Genomic DNA, 13,480 nt, shown 5'->3' with positions numbered 1-13,480 from the left:
CTCAATCTCAGAAACCCAACAATCGACTTAAAAACCAATTCCAGAGAAGTACATCACCAAAAACATGGCTGCCACAGAACTATTTTTTGTAACAACAAATTGAGATAGAAAATGGAACTGCATTTAAACACATTCCTTCCACAGCTCAGGGCTGCCAGCTTAACACAGGACACTCTAGATACTTGAGGTATGAAAACACTAAAAAGCACAGAAGACAGCAGACTGGCCATGAGGGCTCTGCAAAGAGTGCAGTACTCACCTTTAGAGAACATATTTTATTTAATAGAAGTTTTTGTTCCAATATACAAAATAGAGGACCGTAGTCCCAATTAACATTTTACATAGTTACACAGCAAATCATTTCCACCATGTACAACAACTGACATCTTTCCCGCACTCCCCACTGTATAATAGCCAAGAAATAATTCCATACCGCTTTACATACCAAGCAGTTATATTTTGCACTTCCCTGCTTCTTTACTTTTTCTAAAGAAGTTGAAGTTCCTGATAATAGTTTAATTGAGAAATTACAATTATTTCAGCTGGAAAAAAAGAAAAGAAAAAAAAGCCGAGTGAAATATATAATTTGGAATACTATCTCAAAAACCTTATGCAAAATCAAAGTCAGTGTCATACAAAAATATGTTGCAGAAGTATAACCAGTGACTAAACCACAAATTTTGTTAGGGTATAAAGTATTTAGCAACTAGGCTCAGCTTTGAGCTACGCCACAAAAAGAAGAAAAGGACCAAACATTTATCAGTTAGTAAAAAAGAAACACGACAGTTCTTTAGTTCTTTTACAACACTGTACCTTTAGTATGCAAAGGACTTCATCCTATAACATGCACCATTAATCAACTGCCTCACCCGTTAGCCCTTTTCCCACAGAAAGCTGAAAAAAGGTTTTAAAATTATTTTAATTCCTTAAGAAAAATCCAATTGTATTTTTTGCATCTCCGGCAATATTGAAGCTTTACTTCACAATGCTGGTACTTGGATAGTTTCATCACTATAAATGATTTTATATAAAAGTATTCTACCCTAACTGGGACTTTAGAAACTTCGTGTTTTACAAAAGGAGTTTGTTACAGTATGACAGTTGCTAAATAGCCCGATTTATTCAGTGACCCTGTTAAAGATTAGTTCAACTGAGTGAATAGGTGAAGTCATTTCCTGAGCTAAAAGATACAGGTAAGTAAATAGTTATAGCAGCAGACAGGAGACATTCTTTTTAGAGTTTGCAACAGTATCAATAAAATAACCTTAGAAAACTACAATAAGGTACAAATCACCAGCTGAAGAGGGGAGACAAGGACATCCGAGACTTGATTGCCATCATCCGGAATGAATATCCCCTGACTTTCCAGAAGTTACATTCAGCTACTGTCAGACAAAGTACTGTTAAGTGGAAGAATGTCAAATCACAGTAGTTCACATTTATTTCAGACCAGGTGTTTTGTTAAGATTTAATTCTTAATGCTACTTCATGAACCTAAAGCGAAGTATAAGCAGCTGGTTTCAGAATTTTTCACCTAGAGGTGAAACATCCTCTTCTTTATACTACTTTTAAAAGAATGTAGTATTTCTTCAGTCTCATGAAATTCTAAGCCCATTCCTTTTTATTGCGTAGACACAATTTGTACTTGAGACCTTGAGTGGTTTTTGAGATAGTCACCCACGTGACTAACATAAGTAACAAAAGTGGATCCGCTTTTAGGAGAAGGAATGATTTTCTGAAAATGGCTGCAATTTGCTTAGAGCACAAGACACCGACAGACGATTAAAGAACTATCAAGACTGGTATAGCACCACCGCACCATCTTTTTCTTCTGATATGCATTCTTAAAAGTCTTCTATGTATTAATTTGATCACTTTTTTCACACATTAATGGAAAGATAATATTCTAATTTAATTAAAGTACCTCACTTAGATACCAGTTCCTCCAGAAGGAATTCTCTCTATGTTACTCATTTTTAAAGACATTGTAGGCATTGCTTTTAGACTTTATATCAGTTCTCTCTCTCTTTTTTCTTTTAACATTTAAACATGATTAGTTTGAATTCAAATTAATATATAAAATCCCCAATACTGGCTAGAATAAAGGAGATCCTAAGTAACAAGATCCTAAATAACAATAATTTATAAATAAAAATATACTATTACAAACCAAATCTTTCCCCATACGGAGACTAAAAGCCATAATCTTGACTGATTGTTCCCGATCATACATTATAAATAACGTAAGCTTCTTCAGAGAAGCAAAACATACTTGCCTCCCTGACACTAGTTTATATCTTCAGTTAAACTACTACCATCAAGAAGGCAATTGGGCCCAGATATATCTTTTTGCTTACATGGTAACATTCCAGCCTCGTTCTTTCAAAACTAAGTACAGGAAATTAAGTTTACAAAGAGTCCTTTACCTCTTATGTGTGAAGTCTGTATAAAATAGAGATTCCTAATGCTCTTACTGCACCAATCTGGCAGTGCTGCTAGAACCTGATTCAAATTCCACTGAAGTCCATGAAAGGTTCTCCAGTGACCTTAACAGGCTTTGAATGAGGACCATGGAGACAGTATTTCCTAACAGAAAGCTCCTGCAAGAGTGGCTGGTATCTCTTTTTGCTTATGAGATGGAGTGGAGATGCGTAGTCAGCATGATACCTGAGCAAATAAAAAGAAAATGATACAAAGGCTTTAAAAATCCCAAGTTCTTTGCTTAATCTTGTGCAAACTGTGCTACTGCCCCTGGAGCTTCCACCTTCCTGTCTTTCAGCACTTGCTCCAATCCAGGATAGAGAAGACGAGAGGCGTAACAATCTCTCTTCACTACAGCTCCCCCTCAATCCCGAGACTGATAGAAGAGGATGTAACCAGATTCAGAGTTCTTTGAGATGTCTGACGTCAACCCGTAGAATTCTTCAATAGCTTGTGCATCAATTTTCTGTATGTAAAATCCCAAACATTTAATGTTAGAATATCTTGCATAAAATACACCACATTAAGTTCCACTCTAGAAACCATTTTCAAACAACTTCCACATATTATATAATATTATGAAATCTAAATAACTCTTAAAACGCATTAAATTTTGGTTTCCTATCTGTCATCAGCTGCACAGATGGTAGCAGATACATACATTTACACATATATGCATGTTCACTTTCTTTTAAGGGTTAGGTGAACCTATGAATGCAACCAGAGGTGCATTGCATGCACAAGTTTCACACGGAATAATTTCAGAGCTAACAATACTGCATCTAGAATGTATGTACAAGTTATCATTTTTAACCCTAAATGCCAACAGCTGCAGACGAGAGTAATCAGAATTCAGAGAATGAAGGTTAACTTTTCCTCAGTTCTCCATTCAGTTTTTGTGGAAAGATTTAAAACATCTGGAAAGTGGAAAGACTTACAACAACTGGAAAGTGAAAAGAGTATATGCTGGTTTTCGTTATCATCATCTTTGCATACAAAAGAAACAAACTCAAAGCAAGCTACCTTACCACGTTTTACACCAGGGGCAATTAGGCTACAAACAACAAAAAGGCTGAAAGATAAATCTTCCTTCATTTAGACCAACTTTATTCAATCTCATTTCCATTATAAGAAGGGGGATCTTTCTCAGGAAGGAGCAAGGCATTACAACTTGTCATGGGAATAACAGTCAGCATGATGTTTAAGATCTGGGAAAAGATTCTTTCCTTCCTTTTTAGAAGGGCTCAAAGGAAAAAAATAAAAATAAAAGAAAAAATACCCACAAAAAATGTCCAGGTGTTACTGCCCTGGAACTGGAAAGACTGTGCTTTGTCTTTGTGAAATTACATGAGATCCACCACAGCAGCTTCTCTTTTCCCTGGAGGAAAGTGAACTTTTGACCTTATCAAGTTATTTCAAATTACAGTGCATCTTGATAAGACATAGAAGCAATCCTTTTTAACTTTCCCCAGCAACCCTGAATATTTCCATGTCTGGCATTTCCTATGTGAAAAACAATCCATAATGTGGCCAATTAGCACTGTAAGTCTTAATACCTGCCTCACTTGTTTTTCTTTTTTTTTAATTACGCAGTTTTTGTATATCATAAGGAAGAACATTAATTATTCATTGCACAGGCTTAATTAAATTTAATAAAGGACTCGGACAGCAGAATCATACTTCTGTTGCTGCTTGAGCAAACATGAGGTGGAGAACAGAAGATGATGGAACAAGCAAAAAAATGGTAACGATCTAAAACACAGACTGCTCTTTCCCTCAATAAAGAATAAAAGGCAACAGATGAAATAAAGTTGACAATGTCAAGACAGTTGAAGGAAATGGATAGTGATAGGACAAGGGGGATTGGATTTAAACTGAGACAGGGGAGGTTTAGGAGGAAGTTTTTCCACACAAAGGTGCTGATGCACTGGAACAGGTTTCCCAAGGAGGTTGTGGATGCCCCATCCCTGGAGGCATTCAAGGCCAGGCTGGATGTGGCTCTGGGAGGCCTGGTCTGGCGGCTGGTGACCCTGCAAATAGCAGGGGGGTTGAAAATAGAGTATCATTGTGGTCCTGTTCATCCCAGGCCATTCTATGATTCTATTATTAGTTTAAAGCTATTTATTTATTTATTAACTTGTTAGGAATTCTTGAATTCCTAGAAGCATGGCTAACATTAGCAACAATATCATAAGCAAAAGATTTTTCAAGGATTATCTATTAGATTTTACATTTCAATCTAACAGGTTTCAGTCTACTTTGACTCTCATTGCAGGTTTTTCTTCTGAAACCATCTAGGACGCTCCTTCTAACACACAACCAGACTGATCGAGCCCAACAGATCAGACAATATGAATAAATATCTTGTGCCAAGAAATTGTTTACTCTCATGGTAGTAAAAGCAGTTCACCTATTTGCCACATGCTCTGGCCAAAGGAATAGCTTGCCAAATGAAGACAAAAGATGTTGGCAATAAAGAAGCTTATTTTAAGAAGTACAAAAAGCAGAGCAATTCAAATTATTGAACAGTCAAATTGCAAGGTGCAGCTCTGAGCTCAGTTCTTGCTCTTTTAGAATGGCCATTAGCATAACAGTCTTCTATGTCATCAAACAGCAAATAGGGGTGCAAGTGCTTTGGTAAGTATGAGGAAAAAAAAGAAGGGTTACACAAAGCTTACCTCAACAATATCATCATCAAAAAGCAACCAAAAATCATGACTCTTCACTATTGCAATATAATGTCCTCTGTTTGGGCCACTGTAAAATGCAATTAAAAAAGAATACAAGTCATAACACATACCAATGTACAAATATACGTCACTAAAGTGTTGGTTTTTTTTTTTTTTTTCTTGTAGAAAATAATATTTAACACTAATTAAAATGACTCAAATAATTTGTGTGGATGTTTCTTTACCTTTTTTCCACCAAATCAAATAGTTTTCATAGCAACGCCTTACATACCTACATTTTATATGTAAAAGTAAGGACTAAGCAGCACATGCATGTGAGAAGGGAAATAAAGGTGAAATAAACTATTCTAATGCTTCAAAATGATTGAATAGATCCCAAAGCATTTTACAGCCTTCATAAGGTAAAACACAGAGTTCAACCACTCTATATGGTATCTCTTTATCTGTTGGACTGTCAGGGAAAAAATAAAGAAAAAACCAACTGAGTTAAACTGATCATTTAGGAGACTGAAAAATCCTTACAGCAATGAAAGGGTTTTCCATTAAAACTGAAACAGCTATAATGCACTGCTCTTCAGTTTATGACAGACAAGAAAATTCTCTGCAACTGCAATAGGAACAAAAAACTCTAAGAGCACCTTGCTAGTTAAACTGAGTTCAGGTAAGGAAAGGATGCACTTACCTGAACCACACAACTGAAAGTGAACAAGTATTTAATGTAGCTCTGAAACTGCCTTAACCTGCTAAAAACACCCAAGCAATTTGTAGGTCTGGATTAGGGAGAAACTGTTATTAAGAGTTTATATGATATGGAATTCTTTTGACATAGTTAGGGCTCATATAATCACTCATATGAATACACTGCTACTACTTTCCAAAGTGAACTGCAGTGGCACCAAGGCCATGTATTCTGTCTGGATTAGTAGTACCTCCTCACAATGCTTTCTTTTCTAAGAAACTTTTAAAAGATCTTTAAATGCTATTAGAGTTAAGTTTCTTTTTGGGACTTCTTCATTTAAAAAAAATACTTTAGGTTTTATACAAAAATCTCCTATATAATAAACTGTTATTACCTTCCACAATGAACTACCACAGCAACAAGGTCGTACATCCTGTCAGGATTGGTGGCGTCTCCTGAGGTGTTAAATAAACGCAGCTCTAAAGGAAAAACCACTCTATAAGAGAGTTTTGTGTATCTATGCAGCTGATCCATATATTTAAATCTCTTCAAATGCAGAGCTAGAATCATAGGCAGCTTTTTTACTTTCATCCTGAAAAAAACAAGCAAACAAAAACCAGTGTTTCCAGTATTGAGGCAAACCATTCTGCTGATGCTAACAAACAGGGAACTGGCACACTTAAGTCTTTAAAAAAAGGTGCTCAAAGGTGCAGAGCAGGTATCCACATGAAGCCATAGAGGAGCCCACAGTACAGTATGTGATCTGAGGTAGGTATAGCCCACAGAGAGCTCCTCCAGAGCAGCCCTGGGCCAGAGCTGCAGCCCATGGAGAGGAGCCTGATGGTGGGGCAGGAGGGCTGGGGGAGCTGCCGCTTGTGGGGGACCTGTGCTGGAGCAGTCCCAGAAGGATGGGCCCCTGTGGTACAGAGTTGCATTAGGGCAGTGCTTGGAGAACTAGAGCCTGTGGGAAGCCCATGTGGGATCAGTTTGGGAAGGATGACATCCATGGGGTGACCACAGAGAAGCAGCACAGACAGGCATTATGAACTGACCACAGCCCCATGCCCTGTGCTGCCTTGGGGCCTCCCCCAGGTAGGAGAAGGTGGATAGGGGAAAATGTTTGGTTTTAGTTTCTCACTGCTCTCATCTGTTAGCAGTAAGCAATAAATTACATTAATCTTCCTTGTGCTGAGTGTCTTTCGCCTGATCTCCCTGTTCTTACCTTTCTACCCATATTTCCCCCTTCCTGCCCTGAGGAGGGGGAACAGGAACGCAGTGCAGTGGTGGTTAGGTAACTACCACTGTTAAACTACCACAGAGAATTCAGCTTTTAGGCATACCTCCCTATAGCCCTCCCAAGCTTCCAAAAGCAAACCTACACACATGGTATACAGTGTTGTTCCAGAGATTGTTACAATTTAGTTTCCCACTAAACCAGTCAAGTCAAACAAGTGTTTTAGAAAAGGCAATACCACTTTGTCACATTTACATTACTTCAAGTCTTCATATCAAGCCCTTCATTTAACAGTGCCAAGGGATACAGACAGCACACTGTTATTCCCCACACCTCATGCTGCCAAAACAAGATAATGCTAAGCTCTAACACAGTCATTTTGTACAAATGTTGCAGTGTTATTTTATTGAAGTCAAAGCCTGGAAGCAATAACCTGGTTTTATTGACAGCTCGCTGGCCCCTTTCCCCAGTTTGAGGTAGTGAGATTTTGCATCAGTGCCTACAAATTCACATCAGCCAACCACAGCTGACCTGGCAACAGAGAATTTAATTCTCTGGGAGATAAACCTGCCCGTATTAATAGCAACCAAGCCAGAGTTCTCTGCTTCTGTGCGGTACTGATCTAAGGCACAGAATTTTATCAGACTGCCTTGAGCCATCAAAAGCAGCTCCAAAATGTCAACAGTACAACCCAATGGAGGCTTCAGATGTGTCTACTAAGACTGTATTTTTGCAGTGTCGGTAAATATGTTTGTATGGCATAATCCTTTTTCAATAGATAAGGGACTATGGACAAAATCCTTCCTTCCCTTTTTTTCATTAAATGTAGACTTGATAGTAGCTGTGGAAACCCTGCTAGACTCAATTTTTCTCCTTTGTCTGCAAGGAAACTAGGAAATGAAAAATGTTGGAGAAGGGCTGACAGATGACAGAAGCACAGTTACTTTTTATTACAGAGATATGGATGTAATTTCTGCTCTGATTCTTTCTGCAAAATTAAAGTCCTCTTTTAATAAAAGATCTGTTTGGTAATAGGAGCTCTTTCAACAGCAAAGAAAGTCACCTTTAGTAGATGAGAAGACAATATCATGGATAAACGTTATGCTATAGAGATGGAAGAAAACCATGACTGCAGTGAAACCAGTCACTTTGAAAACAAGAAAAGGCTGTGTTTTGCCAGTATGTCCATACCTACATGCAGGTAGGTACAGGTTTATGTCAACACAACTTATCAATGGTTAGGGATCGTATTACCTCCCACACAGAAAAAGAGCTAAGACAACAGAAAACAACAGGTAGACAGACCTTACTTTGCAACCCCCTTGTACACATCAATTAGTAAGCTTAGGCAACGTATGAATGCATACTTTACAGATGAGACATCCCAAAAGCCATGTGTTGAATCTCTGGTAAACTCAACTAACAAGACTAGTGGTATAACCAGTACAGCATGTCCCCATCTCCATGTTCCCATCCCTTCAACTCATCTATACATAAACAAATACTTTCTCAGGTTAAAAAATAATAATAATACAGCCCAGTACACAAAAACAAGAGTTTATTTTTAAAGGTGTAAACAAGACTTAATTAAATATTAGACAGACAAAAAATTATTTACACAAAATAAACTCCAGGTTTCTATGGAGCTTCTAACGCTTTCTATGAGCGCTGCCATGCAGATGTTTACCACAGCTAATTAAAAACTCACTTAAAAAGTAATGTTACAAGCAAAAGACTTTTTGCCAATTCAGTCAGAATTATCAAACCGTCTCTTGCAGCAAAAAGTTATTTAATTACTCAGAGGAAGAGAAATGTAATACAGTGTCCCATAAGGGGAGCCTAACCTACCTTTTATGTGCTTCTTGCTTACTGCGACATTCTTCACAGTAATATTTGTATTCACTGCAAAGAGTTTCTGTATTGCTGAAACCCCTGAAAGAAAAAGAAAAAAAAGACTAGAGAGATCCTAGCCTCTTACCTGAAATATATGTATAAATGCATGCAAAAAACCCCATCATTTTATTAAGTTTACATAAACTAAAATTTGCTAAATTGAATGTCCATGAGCTTTCAGTTTCACTTCCTTCTTTCAAGATCAAAACAAGGCAGGCAAAATATAGTTCAGATTTTTGCATCTACCTTAAGCAATGAGTAATTGAAGTATTTTGTTCTACATCAACGGAAAGATCTAAGAAGTCTTCATCTTTGCTGCTTATCTGCAGGAAGAAAAAAAAAAAGATGAGCAGATTAACATGTTTAAACCTGAACAGCTTTTTCGACTATTTTACAGCACGATTCTCTCCTGAGAGAATATATCTTCTACTTTATAACAGCTTTTCAAAAATTATTACAAGTGAAATGTCTCAGCATGTCAGACACTCGCTAGATCTCTGTTTCTAATTTTGTTCAGAAAGAGGAAGAGAGGAACGTATATATGCCCAAAGAGGTAGAATCATAGAATCATTTAATTGCTCATGTTGGAAAAGACCTTAAAGATCATCATGTCAAACCACAACCTAATCATACAGCCCTAACTATAATCACAGAATCATACAATCACAAGGTTGGAAAGGACCTCCAAGATCAACCAGTCCAACCGTCCTCCCATTACCGTAGCTATAAGAAACCATTAAACCATATATTGTAGCTCCTCATCCAGATGCCTCTTGAACACTCCAGGGATGGCGACTCCACCACCTCCCTGGGCAGCCATTCCAGTGCCTGACCACTCTCTGAGATTAAAAGGTTTTCCTCATGTCTAATCTAAACCTCCTCTGGTACAACCTGTGGCCATTTCCTCGGGTCCTGTTTGTTGCCTGGGAGAAGAGGCCAAACCCCTCCTCATCACAACCTCTCTTCAAGAAGCTGGAGAGTGCAATGAGGACTCCCCTAAGCTTCCTCTTCTCCAGACTAAACAATCCCAGCTCCCTGAGCCGCTCCTCATAAGACTTTTGCTCCAGACCCCTCACCAGTTTTGCTGTCCTTCTCTGGACATGCTCCAGGACCTCAATGTCTTTCTTGTAGTGAGGGACCCAAAACTACTCAATACTCAAGGTGTGGCCTCACCAGTGCCAAGTACAGGGGGATGATTACCTCCCTGCTCCTTCTGGCCACACCATTTCTAATGCAGGCCAGTGTGCCGTTGGTCTTCTTCGCTACCTGGCATACTGTTGGCTCATGTTCAGGTGACTAACAACCCTCTGCTAAATCATGTCCCTGAGCACCACATCCAAATGGTTTTTAAACACATCCAGGGGTGGTGACTCAACCACCTCCCTGGGCAGCCTATTCCAGTGCTTAACAACCCTTTCTGCAAAGAAGTTTTTTCTGATGTCCAACCTAAACTTGCCCTGGCACAACTTGAGGCCATTTCCCCTTGTCCTGTCACCTGTCACCAGTGAGAAGAGACCAACCCCACTCTCACTTTGAGCATCTTTAACATACTGGAAGAGAGCAATAAGGTCTCCCCTCAGCCTCTTCTACCCCAGTCTAAATGTAAATGTAACCAAAGAAGAGGAAAATGTAATTGAAGAAGAAATTTCATCGCAAATCCTCAAAAATGGTGATGGATGAAATCCATAGTGGTCCTGACAATCAGCAATGTTATTAAAACATTTATGAAATAGTTAGTGTCTCCCCCTTAGCATCTGGTAGTGTTCCCATCTGTATCTAGAGATGCTCAGTGTTGTTGGTGAGAATGTCTACTGCCTTTTATGACTCCTACATACAAAGGTGAATGTTTTCAGAGAAGATGCCCAGTTCCAGTATAGAAAAGTTGTTCTCTCTCTCAAGAGATGAGAAAGGCACATTTGCTAAGGGCAGCATACACAAAGAACAAAAACGCAGCTGGTCAAGACGACTTCTTCTGAGAACTAACATCACTGGTGAAACAAAAAGGCTTATGGAGTTATTTCCTCTCTTTTCTGTTTCAGTAAATAGTTTTTAATTCAGCCCATTGATTCTACTTGCCCCCACTCCCACGCCCCCCAGTTCTCTTCCTTATCCCACTGGCAAAGGCAGGAGAAAATGTAAGTCTGCACAACAACCGTCTGTTGTGCATTTCAGATCATGTAAAGCCATTATATGCTTTAGCAAGTGCATTTTTCCATCAATATTGATAGTTCAGAAATCGCTATGCGATTCACTCAGTCATAATTCATATCTTTACCACAGAAGGTGAAGGAATCATAACAGGATATCACATCATGAGAATATAAAGACAATTTACAATCAGATTTCTAACTTGTTTATAGTGTAGCTTGACCCAAGACACATCTTTTTTAAGAATCATATATATGGGGTTTTTTTTATATTCCAGTACATTCCATATTTAAACTGAGGATAAATCTCTAGAATAGCCAGTTAAATAAAAGGGCTAATGAGTCCATGCACCCTGGAAAGAAGCTCTTTTCTATTAATCAGGACAACCAAAATTACAATGAAATCTTGCTATGTTGGTTTTTAGAAAGACTGCACTGTTTTGAACTGTTAGAAGATGTTCATTTCTATTTGGAAGTAAAATGGAAAAACAAAATACATCTGAATATGCATTAAATTCCACATTTAAGTTAAAAAAAACAGCAAACAACTAAGGTTATTGTCTTATCATTAAGATGCACTAATTCATTTCTTGCTATACAATGTGCTGCCTAGCATTTTAAGATACACTTCTAAATCAAAATGTCAACACCTTCAATAAGCATGAAAGCAATCTTATATGTTCACTGTATTTGAAAATAAGAGACTATTCACAGTAGCATTACATACTTACTACGTCTAAATGTGTTTCTAAGTGCCTATTTTCAGGTCACTGTGCTTTAATCAGACAGAAGCTGATATGCTTAGTAGATAGATGGCTAATTAAACAGTTTCCAGATCATTAGGGGCAGGAATACAGAAGTCCTAACATACCAATAAACAATGTGTCTTAGAAAATTTCTGCCTGTGACACTCTTTAAAATTCAACTAACCAGCTTTGAGCAGCTGTGGCATATCCCATTCAGCAGCAGATAACAGGAAAACAGAACTAAGCAATATTAGAAAGGCTGAAAATCATGATGGGTCCAGTAATGAACAAAATAATGCTGGCAAAGAATGCTTCAGCATTTTTAGACTGTGTTAAGACAGCATGTAGATCAAAATCCTGACAGGAAAAACTTCATGATGTCACAGGGAGGAATGGTAATGACAGCGGTTCTAGTAAGAGACTAAAACAAGGACATATTTTATGATAACTAAAAAGAAAAAAATCAGTACACAAAGTAAAGAAAAGTAATTTGTGGTTGCCATGAAGTAATAACTAGGGAAGAGAAAGCAGAAATAAAGGTGGTGGGAAGAAATCAGCACTTAAATTACTCAAAATATCAGGATCTATTGAAGTCTGCAGTTGCATTACTTATCACATTAGGAAGCTTTTTTTGTTGTTGATTTTTTTCCACATCAAAGAGATATTTCTAGAAGACAGAAAAAATACATGTGAAATATATAGTTTTCATCTGACTAATTCCTCCTTTCCAATGTCGCGTTGAAATATGTGCATTATGTAATTAAGGAAAATAAGTATAGAGAGTCACACAAAAAATACAGTAGTTCAGCTTTTTACAATATCTAAGGCACAGACCATGAGAGAATTACTGTAATTTTCATATTGTGCTGCTTTTTCTGAAGCAGGTAAAATTCAATTATAAGTTTTTCTCCAAAATAGCTTATTCCTTTCACTGTAGAACTACTCTCAACGAAACTTTTAGCACAGCTCACTTAAAACCATTTCAATGGATTTAAACTTTAAAACTAGAAGTCTATGGAAACTGATTCGGAATATTTATTTCTGAAATGTAGGACTAAATACGACATTAAGTCTTTATGACATCACTTTGGAGAAAAACTCCCCAACCCTGTGTAGCAGGCTTCACTCCTCCTACAAATATATCAACTTAGATTTCTCTAATCTAAACTTTGAAGTTGATTATGACTACACAAACAAAATTTAACCGGGCATCTTCCTAATATTGACCAATACCTTACTATTAGGGCAACAAAGCTGGTGAGGGGTCTGGAGCACAGATCATATGAGGAGAGGCTGAAGGAGCTGGGAATGTTCAGCCTGGAGAAGAGGAGGCTCAGGAGAGACCTTATTGCTGTCTATAACTTCCTGAAGGGAGGTTGTAGTGAGCTGGGGGTCGGCGTCTTCTCTCATGTCATCAGTGATAGGACCAGAGAGAATGGCTTCAAGCTGCGGCAGGGGAGATTCAGGCTGGACATTAGGAAATATGATTTCTCAGAAAGGGTGGTAAGGCACTGGAATGGACTGCCCAGGGAGGTGGTGGAGTCATTGACCCTGGAAGTGTTCAAGGAGTGATTGGATAGTGTGTTGAGGGACATGGTTTAGTGGGAGCT

The 13,480-nt window shown here is 38.0% G+C and overlaps 1 protein-coding gene across 6 annotated transcripts in view; it reads right to left on the bottom strand.

Moving 5' to 3' along the window:
* The window catches only part of USP12 (ubiquitin specific peptidase 12), a 35,959-nt gene that overhangs the window by 5,844 nt on the left and 16,635 nt on the right, over positions 1–13,480 (bottom strand). For 5 of the 6 annotated variants that reach the window (XM_032442157.1, XM_032442155.1, XM_032442156.1 and 2 more), the window contains 5 exons: positions 9,224–9,300; positions 8,933–9,016; positions 6,245–6,442; positions 5,160–5,238; positions 446–2,947 (listed from right to left, as the gene is read on the bottom strand). In XM_032442157.1, the coding sequence (XP_032298048.1) occupies positions 2,846–2,947; positions 5,160–5,238; positions 6,245–6,442; positions 8,933–9,016; positions 9,224–9,300 (540 nt within the window). In that variant the 3' untranslated portion in view covers positions 446–2,845. Of the gene's footprint in view, positions 1–247; positions 2,948–5,159; positions 5,239–6,244; positions 6,443–8,932; positions 9,017–9,223; positions 9,301–13,480 lie in introns of those variants that run through there. The other variant, XM_015852043.2, reaches the window with a different exon arrangement.

The sequence above is a fragment of the Coturnix japonica genome, chromosome 1, assembly GCF_001577835.2.
Source record: "Coturnix japonica isolate 7356 chromosome 1, Coturnix japonica 2.1, whole genome shotgun sequence".
In the NCBI taxonomy this organism is placed as follows: Eukaryota; Metazoa; Chordata; class Aves; order Galliformes; family Phasianidae; genus Coturnix; species Coturnix japonica.
Note: the sequence above shows the minus strand (reverse complement) of the source record. Positions and strands in the feature narration are given on the sequence as shown.